This window comes from Agelaius phoeniceus, chromosome 6 (assembly GCF_051311805.1).
Source record: "Agelaius phoeniceus isolate bAgePho1 chromosome 6, bAgePho1.hap1, whole genome shotgun sequence".
NCBI classification, from domain to species: Eukaryota; Metazoa; Chordata; class Aves; order Passeriformes; family Icteridae; genus Agelaius; species Agelaius phoeniceus.
This window is the reverse complement of record NC_135270.1, coordinates 32,648,892-32,659,860: the sequence shown is the minus strand read 5'-3', so window position 1 is coordinate 32,659,860 and position 10,969 is coordinate 32,648,892. Positions and strand designations below refer to the sequence as shown.

The window sequence follows — 10,969 nt, the reverse complement described above, 5'->3', positions numbered from 1 at the left end:
CAAGACAGACAAAACACTGTCTCATTATTAAAACAGTTTAAAGATCCTCTGGATTCTATGCAAAACCATATTCATTACTTTGTACAGATTTATCAGAGGTGGTTGCTGTGGATAAATGCTCCTCATTATCTGTGTCCTGACTTGGTCCTGAAAATCAGTACTAAGCAATCACAGCTGCAGATTAAATGAATAGGAGTTCTGCTTGGAATGTTTAATCAGCTTTTTAGTACTAAGTATACTTTCCCATCTAAGTGGAAAACTATGTATGCAATCAAGTAATTAAAGGCTTCTTCATAATGAATATAAGCAAATAGTTTCTCAGGCAGTCTTAATCCTAGCACGTCGTAACAGGGAGTGGTTAATTTTGCTAGCAAAATAATGGTCCTCAATCATATTTTTATGTGCAGTTTCTTGCTTATAAAGAACCAAGCAAATTTACAGCATATTTGGTAGCATCATATCAAACTGACAGTTACCTGGGTTGAAACCATCACAGTGCACAGACCTCTGCCACTTGAAGGAAGCAGTTAGCCAGTAGCAACAGCAGACAGTCAGCTCTGAATGGATTGCAACTCTAAGATGATGCAGAATGAGTGACATGGAAGAGTAGATGAGACCCCACCTGGAGGAGTCACAGACCTCATCTACCCCAGTCCAACACTGTTTTAACTCATGACACCAGTGCATTTCCTTCTCTCTGTCCATTTTAACTTCTTCAGAGCTCCTCTCCCAGTGTCCTTCTCTTGTGTTCAGAACCCAGGGTTTATTTCAATGCCAGATATTTGTTCCTTTAATATCCTTGTCTGCTTTCTCTTTCCTTTCATTGCTGGTGACATTTCCTGTTCTTACTTTCTTTCAGACTAACTGTATCCCTTCTTAACTTTTCATTTTGCCAAGCCAGTTCCACTTATCCCATTTCTTAAATTCTGTACGTACTGTCCAATTTCAATTTTGACTTCTTTCATTCCCTCTCAGTGCCTTTGAATTTTATCACTTAGTCACTCCTAGTCATAATTGCCCCTCCCCTTTTTGTAGCTGCTGGCAGCAAAGTTTCTCCAGCTTGTTACCATGTGTCTGTTCTATTTTCTTTCTTAGTTAACTGTTTAGGACCAGTTTTAGCTACCGTAGTTTCTTCTTTTCCCCCCTGCTTCAGTTCTAGGTCTAGTATCCTGTCTGAAAAACTTTTCCTTTTCTCAATTTCTCTTTGACAAACAAACTGCAAAAGCTTACATTTCAGTTTGGCACAATCTCTGATCTGGAGAGAGCCTGCTTAGTTGTTCTTTGCTTCTGCACATAACACATGTGTTGTCTGATGATCACTAAGAAGTGTGAGAGACTTTGAATGGTTGTGAAGCAGTGTAGTGAACTGAACTGAATTAAACTCGTCATTTTACCAGGTATTAAACCACCTGGTAAAATGACATCCTGCCTCATTGTATACATTTTCATGAAAAGCATGTATTATCCACATAATCTCTGAATGTCTGCCTTCTTAGAGCTTTAAATTCAGTTAAATTCAGTTAATATATTTGTTTATGGCTGCTAAATATCTTGATGGAAAAACTGTACTGTATTGTAAGATATAGCCATACACTTCTTTCTTTAGCCTACATTATGCAATATGAAACAAAGGATCACATATTTAATCAAATATGGCTGTGAGTCATACTTAATTGCCATAGTAGACTCTTAAAAAAGTACCACCTCTTTGGTCATAATAGTGAAAAATGAATACTATAAATCTGGATGTAAGAAGTATGTGTACTGAAATGAAGATAATTTGAGGAGTGCTTCTGGTACTGTGTGTTAAACCTGCTGGCCTTACTACTTCTTTTATCCTGTATGAAATTTGCTGGTGAAAAAAATCAATATTCCTATAGCAATTTTAATATTCTTTAAATATTGGGGGAGTTAAACTTCAAACATTAAGTTTTGTTACTAACCAATTTTATTTTATGCTAAGGTATTCCACTAGAAGAAGAGGAAGAGGAAGAAGAAGATTCCTCCTTGACTGGCAAACTCCGTTCATTAATGTACAAAATCAAAGGTCCACCAAAAGCAGAAAAATTGGAGCCTAAGGAAGAAGAAGAGAAAGCTCCTAGTAAGTTTTCTTTCCATATAAATGCTTTCATGGTGCAAATGTTAAAATTTTACAAAGTCAACAGGAGTGTATTTTCTAATAAAATTTTATAAGGGGCTGAAGAAGGACACTGCCTGTTTAAGTTTCTTCTACCTCTTAGAACTATTATTCTGTATATGGAACACCTCAGATGCGTTTTTAAACAAGAAATTAAAATGAGTGGAAGATTTTAGATCCAGATCATTAACTCTGGGGTTGAAAATTTACATATTCTTTATAAAGAACTGTGAAAAGCTGATTATGGCACAATAGTCTAGACTCAAGCATTCTAAACTTGGGAAGATCTAATTTTTATGGGGTTTTTTTAAATGTAAAAATTCTTCTTAAGAGCTTATGTCCATTTCCTTCTATTACCTTTTCATATAGATGCAAATACAGACAAGCACATAATCCCCCCAAAACACTTGTAATCACAAACTTCTTATTCTTAGCAGTACTCCTGTACATATCCATTCTCATACCCTCTTCCATAAGATGCGAAGGGTGTTCATGGTCTATGCAGGTGAGATTGGTTCTGTGCTTGCAATTCCTCAACTATTTGCACAAGCTTTTAGTTGAGCCTCTTTGAACAACTCACCTGATTCTCATTGCCACTGTGCTCACATGCCACATGAGAATTCATCCCAGTGAGGGTGATGTATGGTATGAATCTCACAAGTTTTGTCTTTGCTGTTGATATGAGTTTTCAAACCTTAGTAGTGACTAGGGATGGTAAGGAACAATTAAGGCAAAAAGCCAAATTTCTCCAGGTCTTCCTTTAGGACACTTTTTTTTTAGGTTTCTTCTTGCCTTTCTGAATCAAGATTGGGGCTCTAGCTCTAAATTTCTGTACCACCATACAGATATCATGTGCAGGATTCTCCAAGTGACTTCAGGTTGGTCAACCAGTAACAGTTCTCTTTTTTTTTCCAAGTTGTTCAGTTTGTCAATAGGCCCATGTAGAGATGTGGAATGGTTAATTTATTTCAGGCTCAATAATTAAGAGTTCTGTGGAGGTTAGACAGCAAAATTATTTTATAACTCATGACACTTCTTATATGATCTGCTTGCTCTGGAAAGCACCTTAGAGTGTTTGCCTGGTCTGAAGGCATATTTTGGTCTGTTAAGCTTGTTAATGTGTTTAAAGTACATTAAATCTTGTAACAATCTGATATGCTGCATGAAGCAGGGCTTCATTCTCCAGTGACTCATCTGTTAGCATCTGCTTTCTCTTTAATAGTAGCAGGAGCTATTCAGTACCTGGTAGTATCATTTCTTCTCTAGGTTTCATGTGGATTCTATTGTCATGAATCAGGAAGTATTCACTCATAAGGCCTCAGGGCACATGCTGTTTGGTCCTTGGAACAGAGCAGTTCACTTATTTCATGTACCAGAACTTTGGGTTACAAGAAATGTGGGTTGGAAAATGATCCTATAGTGTCTATTTTTCTAGAAATTTCAGGTGATTTCTTTGGGCTTGGGCCTAAAGAATGGCCCTGGAGTGATGCATAGTACAAATATGCACATGGATTAAGTCATTCAAAGCATGATGAAAAATAATATAGATTTATTATGTTATATACTTGACTGTAGCTGGACACTCTGAGGTTTTTAGTCCATGTGTGCACTTCCCCTTTATGCATCAGGAAATTTGGAATTCAGAGATTAAAGGAAATGGATGTCAGAGGTATCCCCAATCCTTTTATGTGCATGAGGAGGTGTGGTGGTGTGCACGATGTGTACCTATTTCCAAGATTAAAATCTCTGGCCTTGAGTGTCTTGGTTTTAGTCATACATACTCAGTGTGAATATTCATAAGAAGGAACTATTTGCTACAAATAAATCTTCCTTTACTCTAAGCTTACATTCAGTTATTATCACAAACAATCTTTTACCCAAGTGAGGAATGCCAGCAATTTCAACCTAGTATTAATTATGAATCAGTAAATTTTGTATTTAAAAACAAGTTAGAACTCTGCAAATAAACACATAGAGGCAAATAATTATTATTAATAATGATTATAGGATTTTGTATCCATCAAGTGAAAACTGAGATAAGCCATGACATGCTAAGAGTAGGGCTATCTCTGTGAAGTGCAGAATTTGTTCCCACAGGTTGAAAGCCTAATTATGGAACAGAACCTTAGAATTAATGATAGGTTTGCATAAATACAATATTAAATAAGCTAAGAAAGAAGTGTTAGCAAGTGAAAGAATAGCATACACACAAACCCCAATGGATCTACACTATCTATAAACACTTTAGTGATGGAAAGTGGGAGTGTTCATGCCTTTGGAAGAACTTTGGGAAAGTCAAGGGGTATGTTTGCTGGTGATAGAAGAAAGAAATTTGCATCGTTTTATGAGGTAGGGTGGTTATTCCTGTTCTGCTTGATATCAAGCATGAACATTTGTTGGAAAAAGGACTGGAACTTGTGTCGAGTTTTCAGGTAAATTCCCTAAACTTTGGGCACAGCAAAACTGTTTTCAGCATCACTGAATTTGCAATGTCTACAATACAGGTGTATCAAGCAATTTTTATTCTGTAGTTGCAAACAATACAATATTTTTAGAAAGTGCATTACCAAGTAACAGTGACTTGATCTAGAAATAAGAAATAAATTGAAAGCCTAATGCAACATTTTGTTTACAAGGATGATTCTCAAAATCATGGTAAATTAAAGGTTTTCATTGTGAACAGTGCTGGTGTGGACTTGAACCCTAAGTAGATGTTTATTGTTTTCTATCTCCCAAGAACATTACATTTATCTTGAAAAATTTGAAAGTTACTTTTCCAATTTAAAAAACCTGTTCAGTCTGCTTGTGGTTTTTACAACCTCTTTGTTGTCTCCTGTTACATATTTTACAATAATACATGTTTTTGATGTTTTCTGTTGGAAGAGCTAGTAACATGTAATGTATTTTTGCTTTTAGCTACACTGAAAGAGCTCATATCACAGACAATGGTGCGCTGGTCCCAGGAAGATCAGATCCAAGACCCTGAATTAGTTCGGATTATGTACAGCCTCCTTCGTAGGCAGTATGACAGCATTGGGGAGCTCCTTCAAGCCCTGAGGAAGGCATACACCATTAGTGCTGCCTCTGTCAAGGACACCATTAATCTGCTCGCAGCACTGGGCCAGATTCGCTCACTGCTCAGTGTGAGGATGGGAAAAGAGGAGGAATTGCTAATGATTAATGGATTAGGGTATGGAATTAATGGAATTTTGTTTTTAAGTTGATGTGAAGCTTTTTGTTATCCTAGTAAATCCTCTAATTTTTGTTCCTAAATGAAAATTAATGCTGTACTGAAGTGTAAATATGTACTAGTGATTTACACTTTCACATATATTTCCAAGGTGGCTCCAGCTATCTCTCTAATAGTATCAGAAGGGTCAAAGTTTCTGTGAACTAAAGCATTATCTAAAGAAATTGGACTCCTTTTACTACAGTTAAGCCTGGCGCTTTGACCTTAAAGTTTTAGCAGCTCTGGAGAAAAAGATCACTAGAATTTTTGCTGGTGTCTACCTATACTGCATTTTTTCCAAACTTAAAGCCCATTTTATATTTCATGTTTGAGTGGATAAACTTGCTGGTGTCTTTTCAATTGGAAATTCAGAAGGAATTTCCTTTATATAGCACCAGATGATGTGAGGATATTTTCTGCATCTTTGCTATAAAATTACCTCTGATGAGCAGTGGTATTGCAGTGCATTCTTTCATGTTTGTTATTCCTCTTGTGTGACTATGATGGCTGGGCCATCTAATCTTGGAAGGAAAAAAGAACACAGAAAAGAAATTTTTCTAATTAAAATGGTGCATTTAGAGAGAGAATTATAGTATTGTTACCTGAGAACCATATTTATTTGTCTTTCTTTGGGAATATTAAAAAAATTCTCTCCTTTACAACAATTGTAAGTTCTATTACTTTTACTATTTCAAAGTAAAATTTATACTGTTTTTGTATAAATTGCAAAGACTAATCTCTTAATATGAATTGATCTATTCATGACAATGACTCAGTAGGCAGTGTGCAACAGTATTACCCAATTTGTCCTTGATGCTGATTTTGTAAATGTGCTGAGAATTATATGAGGGATAAAGGATAAATTTTGCTTAAAGATGGTATGGATATAAGCTCTATAAGCACCTTCCAAGAGGTGCTCTATTGAGACTCATCCATTCTCAGTTTTTTGTATTTCTTTAAAGCAGGAATGATGCCTGTTATTTGCCGTGTGTTTTTAAAAGGTTGTCCAAAAATGTTAGAAATCCCTGGATTCTGTTGAAATCTAGTCCCTGGATTATTTTGAAACACATAAATTGTGTTCTGGATTATGAAACCAATACAGCAGATTCTAGAAAATGTTGAGAGAATTGTGGGCAGAGTGAAAAAGTTAAAATAGTCCTTCATAATGGACCTGTATGCCACTTCTGACAGAATTTGAAAATAGTGATGAAATACATATAACAGATTACCTTAAATACTAAGTCTATTTATTATCTTGACTTTGTGATCTGAGGAAATTAATTAAGAGGTTACTGCAGAAATATGATTGATTTGATTTCATTTTCTTGAACTTTGTTCTCAACTTAAAACCTAACAAAACATATTCTTTTTCACTTAGATCATCACAGATTTTTCTTTTTAAATTTAAACAGAACAGATGGTAGGAGCAATTTAGAGATGAAGAATTGCCATCTCAAAATAATTTTGAGGTTAATATTCTTCTTATGAAGAATCTACAAGAATTAGAGGAATGACAACATATTGAAATGTGAAACATTTTGTTCACAGATGCTTTTGTATTATGCTGAATTCTAAGAATTTTAAATGATGTTAATACAATGAATGCATACTTCTGAAATCTCAATGCTTCAACTTAAATTAATTTGGGGTTGCTTAAAAGCAAATCGTCTTTTCTTCCATTTTAGGGATATAATGAACAACAAGGTGTTTTATCAGCATCCTAACTTAATGAGAGTCTTGGGCATGCATGAGACTGTTATGGATGTGATGGTAAATGTACTTGGAGGAGACAAATCTCAGGTAATTTCACCACAATTTGTTATGTGTTTTGCATTTTGAACCTTCCCAAAAATATATTAGGATGTTTAATAAGTGAACAAAAATATATCCCATGTAAGCTAGATTTTGCTTGTCCAAATTAAAGTATTCCTTAATGAAAAAAGTAGAATTGTTTTATTTTACTAGAGGGAGAAGCCCAGTAGCTCAACCTTGATTTTTAAAACCTGAGATATTTTAGGTGTTTCTACCTATTTCATTTTTCTTTTAATAGGATAGTAAAGCGTTTTGTTATTAAATATAGTCTTTAACTGCATTTATTGAAGATGTAGCTCTGGTAGGAAAATTTACCTCTTCATCTTAAATGAAGTGTTACTACCAATAAATTATAATAAGAGACTAAACCAAGTTTATATTTTAATGCTCAAATTCATGTACTTGAATTGAGCAAAAATTTTCTTGCAGTGTTGTGTTCTCCCTTTTCTCTGTGCCGTGCTGGAATATATATATACATGTTATTTTAAAGGCAGAGTGGCATAAATTTTGAGAAGCCTAACTGAAAATTTTCACTTCTGAAGAAAGTGAGAAGTGAAGTGTGCATATTTTCTATCTTCTCTTTGCTCATGCCTCATGATTTTATTCTGTTGCCTCCATCCCAAAAAGAGATGTCTCCTCTGATCCCAGTATTCCTTATCTAATATCCTTTCACCTGGCCACTCATCTTTCTTATGTATTTGGAACAATTTTCAGCCCAATATTCTACCTTTTGCTTATCTTTTCTTAGTCTTTCAGTTTTTCGTAACTTGATTGTCTTCTATGTGCATCTGCACCACTCTTTGCCTCTTGAATCAATAATTCTCTTAAATGCTTATACATTGAATCTGCCTATACCATTGCAGTTTTACAAAGTATTCACATACCAGTTTTAGTATTTCTGTTGCATTTCAAGGTAAGTTACAATTAATTATAAAATTATTATTACTTTGCTAATTTATAGGTACTACAAGACTCTGGTTTTGCTATAACTTGTACATAGAGCCAAAGGTGATAAAAAACCCCTGAAACCCAAAACAATGACAACCCCCAATGCTTTCTAATTTTATTAAAGATGTTTTCCTAGAAAATTTTAATAACACAGATCTACAAAAATGCTTTACAGAAATTACCATGATATCCTTCAAAGGAAATGCAGACTTAGAAAACTGTTTAGTAACCTGGTGTTGTGTCATTAAACAGCTTGGCCACTCTTTATGTCTCTGTTTTTATGAATTGTATGTAGACAGTAGGTACTTCATGAATATTTCTGTTCAGTGTTGTAGCTTCAAGAGATGGAATGAGCAATCATGAAATGTAGTCTGCGGCTTAGGGATTTGGCATTTTTCTAGGTTGTGGCAGCAGATTCTTTAAGCTAGATCTCCAGCTTCTTGGAATAAATGGTTAATCATGAGGCTGTATTGAGACATATACTGTCAGAAGGAATGCTGGGAATGTTAAAACTTGTCGGTTCAAACTGGTATGTCATCTACAGTTCTCTGAAAAATGATTTTTCAACACTTTAATGGCCTAATGGATGTGAGAGTTAAAAGGAAATGTGAGTCCTTTCCAAAGTAACAGTCAGTTGCTTATCACCTTGGTAACTTCACTGTACTTTCCTTGTGAGGAGTGCAGGAAGAACTGGAACAGATTGGTAATTAACATATTTCACTGCTTTGTCAACTTTCCTCTTCAGCAGATCGCTTTCCCGAAGATGGTGGCAAGCTGCTGTCGGTTCCTGTGCTACTTCTGCCGCATTAGCCGGCAAAACCAAAAGGCCATGTTTGAGCATCTCAGCTACTTACTGGAAAACAGCAGTGTTGGACTGGGTATGCCATGTAGCTGCAACACCAAAAAGCAAGAGTAGGAGCAGCTGTGATATCACAAGACTGGTGTCTAATTTGTATAGCAGGCTGAAACATGCTTAAACCACCTTGTGGTTTCACCTTTAAATATTTTCCTTTTTTTTTTTCATTTTTGTTTTATGTTAATGCGTCTATGAATTGTATTAGGAACAGAATAGTCTGAATCTGTGTTTTTAAACACCTTGAAAAAATTAGTTTTAAACACATGGTTTGACATTTTTCCATTTAAAATAGTTGTGGTTTGAAATCTAAGATTAAATTGACTCCTTATGGTGCTTGCTTGTTTCATCTGGTTTAAATTTCCTTGCCCCTACAGTTTAGGCTACTGAAGTAAATTTCATATTTCTCTTTTGAACATTGACTCAGTTTTTAAATGCATGTGCATTAAATTTTGTAACAGATGAAAAATTTATTAGCTGGTTACATGGTTATAATAATAAGATATTTCAAGGCAAGATAGCCTGTGATTTCACAGTGATTTAGCTGTTCCTGTGTGCATTTGGCCACAAAAAACACAGAAAAATGGAAAATATTAAAGAAAGAAAGCAGGTAATTGAAGCTTGAAATGTCTCTTTTTGCTAAATATAGGCATGTTTTAAAATCTTGACATGATAAGGCTGTGAAGAATTATGTAGCTAACATGTTGGTCTCCTAAGGAAATAGTATTCCTCCAATTTTGCTGTATTGTTAATACTGATTTTATTTTTCATCTGTATATCTGTATTTAAAACCACTGTGTTTGAGTATGCTTACAGATATGGATGTGAAGCCAGAAAAAAAATATATAGCATTTCCACATTATTTAAAAGAGTTGACTCCATTCTTGGATGAAGAACTGCCCTAAAATATTCTAGGAATATATTTGCGTTCTAGATTCCAGCGTGATTGCTGCCCTCTGCTGCGTGAATGTGATTACTGCAAACTCCCTTTAATCATTATGTATTAACTTTTTTCTGCAGCGTTTCCTTCAATGAGGGGTTCAACACCACTCGATGTGGCGGCAGCCTCTGTGATGGACAACAACGAGCTTGCACTTGCATTGGAGGAGCCAGATCTTGATAAGGTGGCCACTCTCACCTATTTACCCATTTATTAAATGCTGTACTTGTGCTGAAAGGGTTTAAAAGGGCAAGCTTGATCATAGTAGTTTTTGAATATGTTGTCCTCAAAAATACCCACTCTAGTTACGTGTTATTTCAAGGTAAGGTTGACTGAACAGTATTTTCCCTGATTTTGCCTTCTGCTTATCGTGAAACAGAGCAAAAAAGATTTATTTCTATCTTCTGCATCCTTTCACTATTGTTATCATGCAGAAAGGATGACAAGAAAAAAGACGTGAAACAGGAATATCAAGAAGTGTTTTTTGGGGACGAAAAAATTAAGAATTAAGAGGAAAATATTAAGAAAAGGACACAGGTTTTTTGGCCTAAATCATAGAGATTTGTGGGCATGGAGGTTAGAATTAAGAGAATTGAAGGACAGGTATTTCAAGATGAAAAGTGAAACAGGATTTTAAGGGTAGGGTCAATGGGAGACTGAATCCAGAATTCAAGTCATTGGCAATAGTTAGGAATAAAGAAAAATGTGAGGAGAGGCAGGATGAACTGGGAAATATGTTAAATGTTAAAAATGACATGAAAGTTGTATATCATAGGAGAAAAACAGATTTAGAGATGGAAGTGCACAGTCAGAAGAGGAGGAAAGCAGATAAAGGAAGTTAGACATGCTAGCAGAGCATTGGGGTGTAGAAAACAGAAAGCAGGGTTTAATATAAATGGAGAGAGTAGTTAAACACCTAAATGATAGCTTAGCCCAGGGAAAGTCTCTGTGCAGGATGACAGGATCCTGAGATGACAGTGGAACTTGTGGGACTGTTTCTGATTAGTACGTGGTGTGGGAGAGGAAAAGTTGTGAAATTGAAATAAATGG

General features: G+C 35.3%; 1 protein-coding gene across 1 annotated transcript in view; it reads left to right on the top strand.

The window, feature by feature from the left end:
* The window catches only part of RYR3 (ryanodine receptor 3), a 196,058-nt gene that overhangs the window by 102,730 nt on the left and 82,359 nt on the right, over window positions 1–10,969 (top strand). Inside the window, exons 39-43 of the mRNA XM_077180355.1 lie at window positions 1,964–2,101; window positions 5,054–5,327; window positions 7,052–7,166; window positions 8,872–9,004; window positions 10,000–10,103. Coding sequence (XP_077036470.1) covers window positions 1,964–2,101; window positions 5,054–5,327; window positions 7,052–7,166; window positions 8,872–9,004; window positions 10,000–10,103 — 764 coding nt within the window. The remainder of the gene's footprint in view (window positions 1–1,963; window positions 2,102–5,053; window positions 5,328–7,051; window positions 7,167–8,871; window positions 9,005–9,999; window positions 10,104–10,969) is intronic.